A 16,460-nucleotide genomic window follows, 5' to 3' on the forward strand; every position below is an offset into this window, starting at 1 on the left:
TTGTGATCACTGTGGCCCCAAGCCACACTCACAAAGGCAAGCTGTGTTGAACTCCCTGCTTGAGGACCCTGGCTGTTTGCCCAGGAGGATGCTCTGTCCTGGACCCTTGCTGCCCTTCCTGGGGGCGCCATGAAGGACAGGAGACCAGTTCAACCCCATTCATTTTTAAGAGCTTCCCCTAATGAAAAGAATATAGCACACCAGCCAAATATCAGGAGCAACGGTGTGGCACATGCTTACTCTTCATAAAGTCACATTATTGTTACATAAGTCTTTCTTGAAACTCTTGTAATGTACCAAAGGAAATATCTTAAAAGACCAGAGAATCATGTATCATGATAGCTTGCCTATTTTTGTGAAAGAGTATTATTTTAACTCAAATATTATATTGGCTTTAAAAATAATAAAAAGCAGTAAGTGTTTATTTAAAGGGAGATGTTTTAAATAAACACTTACTGCTTTTATTATTATTATCCTCTGTCTACACCCACTGACCCTCCGGCTTCTGTGTGCTGCGTCACCACTGCAAAGGACATATTTTGTGTCCTTTCTGACCACGTGTATGTGTGTGTATCTGCATGAGCATGTCCATCGATGATGATGCACTGTTCATGCTTATCCAGACTCTTGTGTCACCAGATTGAAGTCTGTCTAGCTGCAATGTGGCAATGCTTTCGATAGATCTTGAACGCTTAGCATAGGAAGTAAAAAGAAATCTCATCCTTAAACACATCCAATTGCATTTGTATATTTCACAGAAGGCCAGCTGAATCCAGTTCTCTGAAGTGGAGGTTTGGGTCTATTTCTAGTACCAAGTTCTACTTTTACCTAAAATACTCAGACGATTGAGGTAATGGTGCTTGTTTTCCCACAGTCATGAGGCTAACTGATCACTTAAAAATTTTACTTTCCTAGTGTTAGTTGCTCAGGCATGTCTGATTCTTTTCGACCCCATGGACTATAGCCCACTGTGCTCCACTGTCCATAGGATTCTCCAGGCAAGAATTCTGGCATGGGTAGCCATTCCCTTCTCCAGAGGATCTTCCTGACCCAGGGATCGAACCCAGGTCTCCCGCATTTTGGGCAGATTCTTCATCATCTAAGCTACCAAGGAACAGTACCTCTAATCCTCACCAAATAGTCCAATGGTGCAATGATTATATAGGAACTTACTTGAATCTCTTAGGTGGAGAGATATCTGAGTGCTTGAAGCAGATAATAAAGGGAGATAATATAGGACTGTATCATAGTTAGATAAACCAAAATGTCAATTAACCAAAAGAAGCATAACTATACATCACTCCCCAACTCAGTTCCTAGTTGGCTCTGAGTCTCCATTAATCCCTGGTCATATCACCAGGGGCTCCTTAGGGCCCCTTGGAGCCGAGCCCATCTTCCTGACTCTCCCACATGGCAGCAGACATTTCTGTGGACCTTTCTAGGTGGTTTCTTTTTGCTCATATGAGGAATGGACAACACTGGAGGAGAAAAGCTTAATAGTCTAGTTTGCTAAACATCTGAACCATTTAAAATGGGCTGACAAAAATCAAAGACAGAATGTGGATTGTTGTGGGGGGAAGTTAATAGCTATTAACTGCAGTTGACAAAAATGAATTGTTTTTCAGACAAAGGGAAGTTTAGGACATTTAAAATCTATTGTAAATGTCCAAGAATAATGAGCAAAGGCGAAATCTATGTCACATCCTACTGAACACAGATGTAAACCTGACCTATGTGCACAAGGGAAATGGTTAAAATTAGAGCAAAGTCATTTCCTGATTAACACAGATGAGTGCGTGCTTTCAAAAACTAGTAGGTCCTATGAGAAGGCAGATTTTCTATGGAAGGAAACCAGTAGAAGAAAACATATTAATAATAGCACTGACATCATCATGACAGAGAGAAGGAAAACTCTGTGTATATGTGTGTGTGTGTGTGAGAGAGAGAGAGAAAAGGGGTAAGAAGGAGATACAGGAAGTATGACAGAAGTAGAATTAAGGGCACAGAACCTTATTATATCCTAAAATGACTTTTTTTTTAAAGAACAAATCCATGGTATAGATAAGCTTTGAAAAGTGATATTAGAATTCTAAAGGCTTTACTTAGAATCTATAATAACATTTAGTTCTTAAACTGTTTGCTTGTTTTTCTATGACTGTAAGGACGATATAATGTTGACTTGGATGACGAAGGGTGACGTCACCAGCTGTCCTGTATACAAATCTGGTATTTTGTGCTTCACCATTCCCCATGACAAGTTCCATCTTCCTGCCCCTAACCCCCTGCAGCTGCAGCCAAGCCTGGAGTCTCGCCGCCCTGACGGGGCCCAGGACTTAGGACAAGGCTCCTAGAGCCCAAGGTGGAGCGGATGTTGTCAGCTCTGTGGGGTTTTCGTTGACTGCTCCCTGTTTTTGGCTGTTCTCCCACACAGGGCCTCTGGCTAAAGCCTCTCCAATTCTAAATTGAACAACACAAGACACCCCCACCCCAGGCCCCCTTCACCTCCTTCTCTGATAGGCTTGTCAGATTTAGCAAACACTGCAGATGTCACAGATAATTCTGTAGTGTAAGTAGGTCCCATGAAAGATTTGGGATATACTGACACTACAAAATGATTCACTATTGATCTGAAATTCACATGTAACTGGCAACTTGGATTTTACCTGGTGACCTTATTATCTGAGCTCTGGAAACCCTCAGCATACCTGGGAAGGGTCTTAGAAAGGTCAGAATAGGGTATTTGGGGCAGGGTGTTCCCTTTTCCTTCCCTCGGCCCTTCTGGGCAAGGATCTGAATTTTGCATATTTAAGGAGCAATTGCAGCACAGGAGAGTAGCTGGTGAGTGATGAATCTGCTGTACAGAGAACAGATCAGACAGGGCTGGGGGGAGGTGGGTGGGGACGTGGCGGGGAAACAGGGAAACACCAAAGACGAAACTAGAGACACAGCCACACCTTCAAGCTACACTTATTGCACAGATGTAAACACGCACAAATATGCCCGTGAATGAATTTAAAAATGTGTTCATTTCCTGAACCAACTTTATTTAACTTATTAACCTCGTCTGTGGCTGTTTGTGCAGAATCTCCTAGTGAGCAAAAACGCACACCTTCTGTCTCTGGTGGGAATCGGCCACCCAGGGCCAGAGGTGCTGGGATACAGTGGGTCAGCTGAGCCACGGTCTAGAAGCATCTCTTCCCTAATCCTGAGATCTTAATTTGCCTTGGTCCAGAAGGAAGACCTGTTGTTTAACCTTTAATGGCTTTCTTGCAAGTAAGATGAGAACCTATTAGTTCCCAAGCCAGCGAAAGTTCTAAGCTGAATGATAATTGCTGACATTTGAAGCACCTAGAATGAAAACTGAATAGTTTAGCATAGATTTTTCCTTCTAATTAATTCATCATTTATCTTGACTCGATGTGATGATCTTTTTTATCGAACTAGTCTTTATTGGAGTAATGCTAAATTCTACCAAAGTTAAGACTAGTTACAATGGAGAGGATTTTCTTCTTGGACCCAAATGTTATTTTTTAAAAAAGCACCCTGAAACCCTCCAAAACAATACATACACTGTCACACACAATCCATGGCTATATTCCTATATAGGTCCAGTGTCATGGAAACCAGCTAATCTCTTCTGTGCCTCTCTAATGAAAATCTGATCAAAAGACAGTGTAGTGGCATAAATCCAAACTCAGTTTAGAGTGCAAAGGAGGTGCTGGGTGCGTATAGATAGTCAGGAGGTCTAAAATAAAATGAAATAAATCTGCCTTTGGGTATAATAAAAGAAAACATAAGTTGTGCAATCAGTGTTACTGCATCATCCATTTCTTATTGTCTCTCAATGATAGTTCAGGTCTTTCGGGAGAGTCATTTTGTGTATATCTTGGGATTTTAAAAGCTTTCCAGCTCTGCGATGCTCAACAATCAGGGTGTCTGATTCGTGGAGAGGGTCATAGCCCTGAACGGGAGGGTCTGCTGATGGAGCGCAGGAGTTGGGTGGGATGAGAGTACTGGCCCTAGGATGCTGTGTGGGCATCTTGGGAACATCTCCCCCCTGTGCTGTCTCCCTTAGTCCCCGAGTTGCAGTTTCCTCTGGTGATTCCGGAGACGCAGATGGAGTTAGAAGGGGGTGCGTGACTGTGGCCGGAGGCTGGGATGCCTCGCGGGGAGTGGGTGGGGTCTGGTGACCGGAGACTGTGTGACACCCGCGAGAGGACCATGTGCAGTGTCTGGGGACAGTTGAGGCGCCGCCCGGGCGGCGGGGGGTGGTGCGCGGGGCTGGCTCTGCACACTCACCCGTGCTGCTTTGGATGGTCCTCACGGTGGTGGTGGTGCGCGGCGGGGAGGAGGACCGCAGCGACACGCACTCGTCGTCCTGCGAACAGCCTTTCTCGATGGCTCGTACGTAGCTGTGGCTCCGCATGCGGAAGCAGCCAGGCATCGGCAGGTCCAGGGCTTCCACCGCCTGCGACTCCAGCTCGCTGAACACCGACTCGCACACCGACTCGAACTGCCCGTTCACCTCCATCTCGCTCACCTGCGGGGCCAGATGGGACGTTAGCAACCGCTCTTCCCGGGGAGAAGCCAACTCGCCCTCTGAGCATCTCCAAACCGCATCCCCGAGAGGAACGCCCCATCAGATAGCATTAAATTCGAACGTATTTTTAGCTCCTCAGCAAAGAGATCAAACCAGTCAACTCTAAAGGAAATTAAACCTGAATATTCACTGAAAGGACTGATGAAGCTTCCATACTTGGCCATCTGATGCGAAGAGCTGACTCATTGGAAGACTCTGATGCTGGGAAAGACTGAGGGCAGGAGTAGAAGGGGACGACAGAGGATGAGATGGTTGGATGGCATCACTGACTCCATGGACATGAGTTCGAGTAAGCTCCGGGAGTTGGTGATGGCCAGGGAAGCCTGGCGTGCTGCAGTCCATGGGGTCACAAACAGACACAACTGAGCCGTTGAACAACAGTATCCTTGCAGACTAATGGGGTGGTATCTAGCTTATAGTCAAATTCTAAAGAAAGAGAACTTTGTTTTTAGAATGCAAGGGAGCATGGTGTTGGGAAATCATTCCTCCAGCTCATGCTGAGGTGTTAATTTTCCTTTATCCCTTCTCCAGCAGATATAAATGCAAACCTAGGGGCCAGTGTTACAGCCCACGGTCAGAGTTCATGTACTTCAATGGGGCAATTTTTGGCACAGACGTTTTAGAAGCTAGTATTTTTATTGTGCCTTTGGAAGTGATTAGTTCGTCAAATAATTTGTGTCGACTGGAGTGATATTTAGTGCAAAGTCTAGAAACATGCCCTATATTTTCTGGCAAGATATATATATTCTGCACAAAAATAGGTCAATCCAGATATGTCAGTTTTGAAAGACACTATTATTGAGATTTTCAAACTGTATCAGTCAGTTCAGTTCAGTTCAGTCGCTCAGTCGTGTCCGACTCTTTGCAACCCCATGAATCGCAGCACGCCAGGCATCCCTGTCCATCACCAACTCCCGGAGTTCACTGAGACTCACGTCCATCGAGTCAGTGGTGCCATCCAGCCATCTCATCCTCTGGCGTCCCCTTCTCCTCCTGCCCCCAATCCCTCCCAGCATCAGAGTCTTTTCCAATGAGTCAACTCTTCACATGAGGTGGCCAAAGTACTGGAATTTCAGCTTCAGCATCATTCCCTCCAAAGAAATCCCAGGGCTGATCTCCTTCAGAATGGACTGGTTGGATCTCCTTGCTATCTAAAAAAGGTTTACTCTTCTCAATAAAAAGCTGATATGGTCCACAAATTGTTTTTAAAATCTTCCAAATAAATTGTTCCCCCTTTTGAGGAATCGGTGTTTATTAACTTATATTCCTCTGTATATAACTTACCCTGGATTTGAACACCACATTAAAAAAAAAAAAAAGCCAGACCAGGTTGTTTAATTGCTCAGTTGTGTCCAACTCTCTTGCCACCCAACAGACTATAGGCCGCCAGGCTTCTCTGTCCTTTGGATTTCCCAGGCAAGAACACTGGAGTGGGCTGTCACTGTCTTCTCCAGGGGATCAAACTGTGTCTCTTACATCTCCTGCATTGGCAGTTGGATTCTTTACCAATAGCACCACCTGGGAAGCCCCATATTATATTTATATGTATATCTTTATTTCATACTAAAAATCTTGGTTTTCAAGGGCACAGAAGATGATAGACTTGGGATATTCTACAATGATTCATTTGGTTTCTTCCACAGTATATACACAACAGCCGCAGAATAGCAAACTAATACCACTGCTGCGCATACCACCATTAAAAACAGTTCACAATTCCTTCCTTCTGCATGTGCTCTCTCTGTTCGTTCGTCACTTAAAAATAGTTGTGCTACGGAATGAGGCCAGGCTCCACCTTTGCGGTACCAGGTGCTACTGCCAGTTCCAACAACCTTAAAAACTTGAACTTCGCTTCTGGGGGAGTATACTGAAATGTAGATTTGAGAATTGCTGGTTGGGGGGAAATAGCATTTAAGGTTGGAAGTTGTGTGTGCAAGATTGTGTATGAGTATTTTTGTATTAAAAAAATTTAAAGGCAAAAGAAAAAATTGTTGTACTAGATTGATATTATCAGAGCACATCACGTACGTGTTATTTCCCACTGTAGCTCTCGTTAGTCCTAGTTTTACAAATGACCATATATTTCATGTTTGTCACTACGTTTTTTCATACAAAAAGGTGATTCTTTATCCAGCCTAGACACACATATAGGTCAAGTAGCTGTAGATGGCTTATAAAAACAAAGAGCAAGCCCCCAACCCAGCCCCAATTCTTCCTCCCCAGAAGAACCATTTTCAATTCTTCCAGGTGAATCTTAATGGTATTTGCATCCATATTGCCAGACACACGCTTATATGAATCTCCTGATATGTTCAGAGACCTCTGATAACCTCTTGGTTTCCTTCCTGCCCTTGAAACATCTGTCTGGGTGCCTCCTACTACAATCTATGGCTGCTAAGCCCACTGCTATGCTGGGATCTCCCTTTCCCATCATTCTGGGGGTGCCTTTCATTATCCAACTGGTCGTGGTACCCCAGTTCCCCTTTCCCTGTTTTATTCCCTCTTTTCAGTGGAGCACATCTTCTAGTGCTTTCTTGGGAAGCATGCTCTCTCTTAACGGTGGAGGCGGTATAGACATTGCCAACAATGTGAAGGGGGCTGAAAGGAGGAGGTATTTCTCGGCTTCTCTCCTTGTCTCTTAGCCTCCGTGTGTGCTAGAGACTGAGAAAACAGATGTTTTTCTCACCTCTGAGACTTTCTGTGTGTGCTGGTTTGCCCCATCCCTTCTGGAAGCTTTTTAGGATTTTTTTTGTTTTGTTTTTTTTGGTCCTGAGTGATCTAATGTTTCACCATGGCATTCATTCCCTGTAGGGATCTTTGTCCATTCATTATACTAGGTACTAGGTGGGCCCTCCCAACCTGCAGATTCATATCTTTCAGTTCTGGGACCATTTCTGGGACCATCATTTCATTAGTAATTGCCTTTCTTTTGTTTCACTGCTCAGATTTTAAATTCATTTGGATTTATTTTTTTATCTGGTTTAATGCCGTGAGTGGGACTATAGAGAAGGCTGAGTGCTGAAGAATTGATGCTTTCAAACTGTGGTGTTTGATAAGACTCTTGAGAGTCTGTTGGACAGCAAGGAGATCAAACCAGTCGATTCTAAAGGAAATCAACCCTGAATATTCATTGGAAGGACTGGTGCTGAAGCTGAAGCTCCAATCCTTTGGCCACCTGATGCAAAGAGCTGACTCACTGGAAAAGAACCTGATGCTGGGAATGATTGAAGGCAGGAGGAGAAGGGAACCACAGAGGATGAGGTGGTTGGATGGTATTACTGACTCAATGGACACAAGTCTGAGCAAATTCCAGGAGATAGTGAAGGACAGGGAAGCTTGGCATGCTGCAGTTCATGGGGTCGCAAAGAACTGGACACGACTTAGCAATTGAACAACAACAATGCTGCTTCTACTATATCATGGCAATTCAATTCTCTGAGCCTCACTTTTCTCATCTGTAAAATGGGTATAATAATACCTACCTCACAGGGATGCTTTTAAGGAGAAAAATAAAATATACAAGTGAACATTACTAGGCACATAGTAGGCATTCCATAATACTAGATATTATTTTATATTCTCTGAGGTTCATAAATTAAAAAATGATCTTTCTTATGCATGTGTGCATGTCTGTAGCCTGCCAGGCTCCTCTGTCCATGGGATTCTCCAGGCAAGAATACTGGAGTAGGTTGCCATTTCCTTCTCCAGGGGATCTTCTAGATCCACGGATCGAACCCACGTCTCCTGCGTTGGCAGGCACATTCTTTACCACTGAGCTACCTGGGAAGCCAATCTTTCTTACAGTTGATATGAAATTAATGAGATAATATGCAAAGCTTATAGCATATGTCAGGTAAGTGATATATAGTAACTATTCCATTCTTCTCATTTCCATTACTACTACTACTATTATTGGCAATATTATTGCCACTAATATCCCAATTCCAGCAGATATTGAAGAAACTTAAGAGTTAGGAGTCAGGACACCTAGGTGTTCTAGGTTCTGTCACTGGCTAGCTGTGTGCTCAAAAATGCTTAATTCATCTCAGTTTACATTCCTGGTACAAATACAATGAAGGGATAGTTTAGGTCAAAAGTCACCACTAACCTGCTGGTATTACCATCAAGTACAATATCTGCCCTATCACATTTACATTTTTAAAATGGTGTACAAACCCAAACATCACTGGACAAAATATCTCTGTGGGCGTCTAGTTTATCATTCTAGGTGAAGATGTTTGATTGGATTTGAAATAAATTGAGAAGTAAATTGGGCTAATTTGGAAATGAGAGTTATTATGCCAAATATTTTTTAAAATGTGACGTTCTCAAATTCTTCTCAAGTCTTACTTTAAAAGCCCCTATTTTTTAGATGTGTATATAGGGAAAAAAAGTAGAAAGGGAATAAACATATAAAAAGATGTTTGTTTCTCCTCATAATCCAAGCGCAATCTGTTTTAAGAGATATTTTATTTCTATAAGGTATGAATGGCGGAAACAATTTAGTTATTCTATACCAATTTCTTACAGCATTTTACTTTGATCTTTCTAGGAGCCTTTGATGAATAATATATCAGGTTTTAAGAAGGAATAGGATATAGTGCACTTAAATTCTATACTATTAGAGCTGCTACTGAAGATCTAGAAGAGAGATATCTCCAGCACCACAACCACCAACTGCTTGTTGAAAAGCCTAGAATATATGTAGTGGGATTACTTAGAAGAAGAAATCATTCCCTTTGAATAATGACAATGCTGGGATGGTGACAGAAAATTTGAAATCATCCTTCCTGATACTCTGTTCCTTGAAAAATGAATATGATACTAGAAAAATGGTGTGTCATTAGGAATCCATTTAGGGTGGCTCTGCTTCCTGTATTTTACTTCAGGCAAAATGATCACACCACTGAATTGCAGACTTGACCCCCACCACCCTGGATCAGGGCCCAGACGTGCTTCTTCAGTGATTTGTCGACATTGTACTAAGTTGTCACCAGAAAGTGACACTGTCTCAAGGAAGGTCAGATCTGTGGCGCAGGGACTAAAAGCAGGCAGCTGCATGAGTGTGTGTCCTGATGAGGAAGCTCTCCTGCTTTAACCATGTGAAGTTATGACAGCAGTGGGTGTGTATAAACATTTCCAGCAAAATATTCTAATCCCATGGATGTATTCTTCAGGTGTGACACCGGAGAGTTATAGACTCTTTTACAATTCTGGAAGGCTATGTGACCACGAGCCTGTCCAGAATAAAGATCAGTTTAAAGAAGTTTTAAAAATTATATTGTTTATATTGAAAAAAAGTAAGAACAAAGCAAAGTTCAAGTTTCACCAAACGAGACACCAAATATTTACCTAAGAGTTGGGATAGTGAGCCTCACTGGACAGCGGTAGCTGGCACAAATAGATATGTGTACTCTTGGAGATTTCTTTAAGGAAATGTACATCGGGCAAACATTGGAATCCAATATGCCAACTTTTCCTGACTTCCACCCTACCCTGATATTGGAGCCTTGCTGCCTTTGCTTTTCAAGGATACATTTTAGCAGGAAGCTCTATTTTGATGGTGGGGACAAAATGAGAGGCGTGATCCTATTTCAAGGTCTTACTCTGATAGATCAGAGACGCTTCAGGGCTTAGCCTACCATTCAACACCGCCGCCTTAGCATCTTCACCGCTACCACCATCGTTAGCACCACCCTCATCACACTCCTCAGCACCATCACCAGCACCATCTCCATCAACACTGCTGCTGCTATCAACAGCAGCAGCAGCACGACCATCACCACCACCGGTAATATTAATTCTCACCTTGGTGATCACAAAGTCTTTCAAACTAGCCTCTCTGCCTCTTCAGGCTCTTTCTCATTCTCTCCAATTTTCCTACAATTAAATTTTTTTGGGGGGGGGTGCTGGATTAACTATCCTTCATCAAAGTTCTGATTGTCTGTTTTGCCTGCATAAAAGCTGAAGTTTTAATTAATCTTCAGTCAGTCTCCCTCCTAATGAATAAGGTCCAGTCCCCTGGCCCTGCATGGAAGGCTGTGCACGAAAGATGCCTCTAAGACAAAATTCAGAACAGATTGCCCACTGCTGCGGCTACAAGTATTCTGAACTCCAACCACACACTATTGCTTGCATATGCTTTGGGGCTTCCAATGTGGTGCTAGCGGTAACTGCTTTAGGCCAGCATTTTTCAAAGTTCAGATATATACTACTTTAATAAATCTTTATTAATACATTATTTATTAGAATCACCTGGAATATCTGTTAAAATGTACATTCCTAGACCCCATGCCTAGAAGCACTCTCTTTAGAATCCTGGGCACTGAACACTTTTTTTTTTTTTTTATTCTCTTGGGTATCTTGTTGACAATTTCATGACCACAAAGTCCCATCTAACTTTTGGTTACTTACATATCTTACAGGGTGTTTATAAGGATTAATATTATGAACATATAAAGCAGTTGGCACAGTGCCTGACCCAGTAAAGTTGGCTCTTAAGGCCAATTCTTGTCCTGCCTATCTCAGTGTTTTTCTGGTATTCAAGTAAATAACATGTGTTATTTATTTTTTGGTATAATCTCCATTAAACTATAAACTTTGGGGGAGCAGGAATGAGGCATTATTCACCATTGAACAACTTGCAGAATCTAGCCCAGTGTTTTGCTCAATAATATTAGCTGAGTTAATAGTATAGTGCTTTTTAAAATAATTAATTAATTTTTGTCTGCCCTGGGTCTTCGTTGCTGTTCACGGATTTCAGCAAGTGGGGGCTACTCTTTAGTTGCAGTGCTTGGGCTTCTCATTGTGGTGGCTTCTCTTGTGGAGCACAGACTCTAGATACTTGAGTTTCAGTAGTTGTGGCTCTTGGGCTCAGTAGTCTGGGCGCATGGGCTTAATTGCTCTTCAATCAGGGATTGAACCCGTGTCCCCTGCATTGGCAGGTGGATTCTTAACCCTGGACCGCCAAGGAAGTCCCAAGTATGGTGCTTATTTTAAAAAAACTGTGATAAAAATTAAATTTAGAACTCCTAAACATTATTTCCAAAAAAACCCCCAAAACACCCTTTTTTTGTCCTCCAGAAGAGGCGCCTCCTGCTCCTCTGGTGGCCCCTGAAAGCTGCAGTGTCCACCCTCCAGGAGTCCGAGGTTTAACCCTCCCTTGGGTTGAGGCAGCCCTCCCATATTCTCTGGAGGCACTGAGAAGCTTTAGCTGAGTATTTCAGATGCAGTATTAAGTCAACGTTACTGAGTCTTCATCCCTAATTCTGGGTACCAGTTCTTAGAAGTAGACTTGTCTTACAATCAAGACACAATATTCACCTAGGACCCAGCTGGAATAAACAGATCACATCTCATTTCCCAACCTTTGTTCCTGTTTGATGACTTGCTTAATACTTTTAGGATTAGACACTGCTTAGGTTTTGCCAATGACGTCCACCCTGTCCTTCCATCCTTCAAATGTCTTTGCAACTGAAGCCTCATCCATCAGCTCCTTAATGATAAATGTGCCGGTGCAGGCTGACTGCTAGAGAGTTTCCTCAAGGACTCCCCCCACGTGCTTTACCCCAGCTGCCCAAGGACCCCTCTGCTGCTGGTAGGACTGTTGGTCCCCAGCGCCGGCTGTGGCCAGTCACAGGCAGCATTTAGACTGGGCCCCTGCCTGACCCACCAGCATCACTCGGGGGATGTCAGCCTCCTCGCGTCACACCCCCTGGGTTTCCCCAGCTCCCCCGTGCAGTTCAGTGCCCATGGTCGCGGGGCTCACCTGGCTGATGGTGCTCATGGCGCGCATGTAGCTCTCGTTCCTGGAGCGGAACTTCGGGGACGTGAGCAGTCCCGCAGGGTCAAGGCTGTCGAGGCTTCGGTTGATGGAGACCTCACTGACCGCCCTCAGGTAACTGTGACTCCGGATCTGGAGTTTGGGGGAGTGCTCATTGGAAATCCTGGAGGAGAACAACGGAGAGTATGCGTCGAGTCCTGTTCCACCGTGCAGCCGGGAGTAAGACAGGGCAAGTTCCGACTGCCATTGCCACCCTACATACTGGCGCGAGTAACACAGATGCCCTCCCGTGCATCCCCCGTGGGGTCTGGGAAGAAAGCTTTTGATGGGAAATCATTGAGAGCAATTATAATTCCTTCAGCCCATGAAATAATGTCCTCAATCACATTTTCCTAGACATCCTAGGGGCATCGTGTAGCTGCCATGCCTGCCCTAGAATTCTTCCCGGTTGTAATTTGTGAGCTTTCCCTTTGTACTCATTTCTCTTCTATGCCATCTTCTATTTTATTTTTTATTGTGGTAAAAGTCACATAATATATAAAATGCACGATTCAACCATATTTAACTGTGCACTTCAGTGGCACTAAGTATATTCACATTGTTGGGCAACTCTCACCATCATCCGTCCCCGAATGTTTCACCTTCCTAAACTGAAACTCTGTCCCCAGTAAACACTAGCTCCCCATCCCCACTCCCTCCCTCCCCATCCCTTGATCCCCCCTCCCCTCTACAGCCGAAGCCCCTGGCATCTACCCTGGCATCTGACTATGAATTTGACTATTCTAGGTATCTCACATAAGTGGAAGCAAACAGTATTTGCACCTACTGTATACTGGAATGCACTTTTAAGGTTAGCTTAATATATGTCCTACAAACAAGATTGTCCTTTTTTTTTTTGGATTTTCTACTAATGGCAAATGGCAAATGGGTGTCTGCCTATAACTCTATCAATATCTCTATCCATCTTTCTATCATCTGTTTAATCTTTTCTAATTTAGTTGAGACTTAACAGTGAACAAAACTTAAATTTTAGACGTTAACATGTGCACATCTCTAAATCTTGATATCCAAAGACAAGTCTTACATACATTATACTCGTAAGACTATTTCCCAAGATGCATTTTAAAATTATAAAAGCAGAAATTGTACTTCTCAAAAAGCCAAGCTATCCAGAAGTGCACAGAGCAGAAAGTGGGTCTCCCCTTGTTCCTGCTCCAGAATTCCACTCCCCTGGAAGAACTACCCATAGCAACTTCCTGTATAGCCTTCCTTACCCTTTCTGTACACATAAAAACAATTGTTTTAGTAATTAAAAAATTTTTATTGAAATATAGCTGATTTACAATGTTGTGTTAGTTTTAGGTGTGCAGCAAAGTGGTTTAGTTATATATTCTTCTTTATACACTATTACAAGATACTGAATATAGTTCCTTGTGCTATACAGTAGGACCTTGGTTTATTTTTTAAATCTATTTTATACACAGCAGTTTGTATATTTTAATCCTAAACTCCTAATTTATCCCTCCTCCCCTCTTTCCCCTCTGGTAACCATAAGTTTGTTTTCTATGTCTGTGTTTTTTAAGTAATTTTTGAAGTTTATTTTTGTGTGGGATTCAGGGTGATTTTGTTTCTTTCGTTATTAAATTAAAAAAATTTGCTCTAATATTGTCTGCAATTTAAAAAGTTGATAAGGAGAAAGATGTAGGCCCAATAAGCTTCTATTATTTATAATTTTTCTGGAGATCATAGCTAATGAAATTGGAAACGAAAAAAGAAATAGAGAATATAAATATTCTGAAGAAAGAGAGAAACTTTGAGTATTTATAGATTATACAATTAATTCGCTAGAAGACAAAATCAACTGAAAACTTTTAGAACTAATAAGAGTGATTGCCCAAATAGTTACATACAGGGTAAAAACAGAGAAATCAATAGTTTTTCTATATACTGCCACCACCAAATAGAAATTTTAATTTAAAAATCCATTCAAAATGATAAACATAATAAGTTGAAGCTATGAAAAAGAGGTGCACCAGAAATTTTTGAAAAAGTAATAAAAATTTTTGAAAAAGTAGTAAAACTTTATGCAAGGCTTAATAAGCAAGTCGTAAATAAAAACAATTTTCCTGGATGTGAAACTCAATATTGTAAAAAATTTTAGACTTCCTAAATTAATTTATAAATTTAATACTTGTTGTTCAGTTGCTAAGTGGTGTCCAACTCTTTGTGACCCCATGAACTGCAGCATGCCAGGCTCCTCTGTCATTTCCTATCTCCTCTGTCCTATCTTGAGGAGTTTGCTCAGACTCATGTCCATTCCCAACCCAGGGATCCAACCCAGGTCTCCTCCATTGCAGGCAGATTCTTGACCATCTGATCACCAGGGAAGCCCCTGGTAAATTTAATACTAAAAGCTAAGGATTTGATTAGTGGCCACTTTTTGCAACTACACTGAACGAGGGGCCAAATTAGAATAGATCTGGAATTTAGCATCAAAATCCTTGTGTATTTTACTAATACAAAAGAGAAACTGATTGTTCTAGCAGTGTTCCCTATGGATCCTAAAAGTAGCTGCCAAACATAAAAATACCTCTGCCAGATCAGGCAAGTATTTTGCATGCATTATGTGCCATTATGGAGATCCACCATGGAAAGGAAAGGAAAGTGAAGTCGCTCAGTCATGTCCGAGTTTTTGCAACCCCATGGACTGTAGCCTACCAGGCTTCTCTGTCCATGGGATTTTCCAGGCAATAGTACTGGAGTGCATTGCCATTTCCTTCTCCAGCGGATCTTCCCGACACAGGGATGGAACCCAGGTCTCCCGCATTGTAGACAGACGCTTTACTGTCTGAGCCACCATGGACCACTTTATAAATGCTCGTGCCAAAAATCCCCGTCAGAAAACAAATACACTGAAGAGTAAATTTTCCCATTGAGATCTCTTCTAGGGAAAGAGAGCCTTCGCTAGAAGCATTTACAGCCCAAAGTTCACTTCCACTAGAACCTGAGAGAAGACAAATGTGTTTCTTTGGCTATTTTGTAGCCTGACCCAGAGCAATGGTATTGCCAACATAAATGATGCTGCGCTTCCAAACAGTTATCAGGGCAGCATTGGGGGCAGCTGTTTCATAAATGGTCTACATTCAAAAGAAGAAGTGAAAAGCTCAGTGTTTTGAACAATGAGTGTGTGTCTGCTGGCTGAGATGGAGAAATGAGGCATCCTTGAAACAATCATTCACTCCGGCCACTCGTTATGAAATAAAGCATAATTCCAAACTGGAAAATCATTCAGAAGATATCGAATAGTTCTACTTTGGTGAGTCATTCCTGATGAAACAACACCTACTTTAATGATACACGAAATATAAGGAAATGAGCTCTTTGATCTTGTCCACTTAGAGAGTAGAGCCCACAGCTCTCATCATAAAGGGTACGGTGCTCCTGAAGATGAAACACTCATGAAAGAAACACCAAAAGAGAATGAGTTGATTATCAACTCTAGAGGAAGTTGATTTGCTAAGTAGAAAAGGAATGTGCATATTCAGAAACATTAGCTCTTAGATTAGATTAATGATCGATATTAGCCTATTCAAATGACAGCTATCATATTTCACTTTCTCCCTAAATTGCTTATGCTAAGTTAACCTTTTATGGCTTATCCCAATGGAATTGAGATTTTGGCCTGGTTGAGCCCCATTCATTATAATGTCCTTTAACTGCACCCAAAGATGGGATGCCCTTAGATGGCAGTGAGACAGCTAGACAAACAAGTCTGGCCAGTGTATCAGTAAGGTTTCCATTGCAAAAAGAAAAAATGCAATAATACTTGGAAAACAACATTTAATACATTTTACTTTTTAAGTATAGTTTTATTTTAATTATGTTTATTTTAAAAGATAATTTTATTGGAGTATAGTTAATTTACCATAATGGGAAAGAATATGAAAAAGAATGCATGTGTTTATATATAGATACATTTATATATACGAATCACTTTGCTGTACAGCAGAAATTAACACAATATTGTAAATCAACTACGCTTCATATTCTGTGATAACCTATATTAAGTAAGTTGAT

The 16,460-nt window shown here is 42.0% G+C and overlaps 1 protein-coding gene across 2 annotated transcripts in view; it reads right to left on the reverse strand.

Moving 5' to 3' along the window:
* DLGAP1 (DLG associated protein 1) overlaps positions 1-16,460 on the reverse strand; it is a 678,150-nt gene that overhangs the window by 139,950 nt on the left and 521,740 nt on the right. For both annotated transcript variants that reach the window (XM_070361550.1, XM_070361551.1), the window contains 2 exons: positions 12,369-12,546; positions 4,300-4,540 (listed from right to left, as the gene is read on the reverse strand). In XM_070361550.1, the coding sequence (XP_070217651.1) occupies positions 4,300-4,540; positions 12,369-12,546 (419 nt within the window). The remainder of the gene's footprint in view (positions 1-4,299; positions 4,541-12,368; positions 12,547-16,460) is intronic.

The sequence above is a fragment of the Bos mutus genome, chromosome 24 (assembly GCF_027580195.1).
Source record: "Bos mutus isolate GX-2022 chromosome 24, NWIPB_WYAK_1.1, whole genome shotgun sequence".
Taxonomy (NCBI): Eukaryota; Metazoa; Chordata; class Mammalia; order Artiodactyla; family Bovidae; genus Bos; species Bos mutus.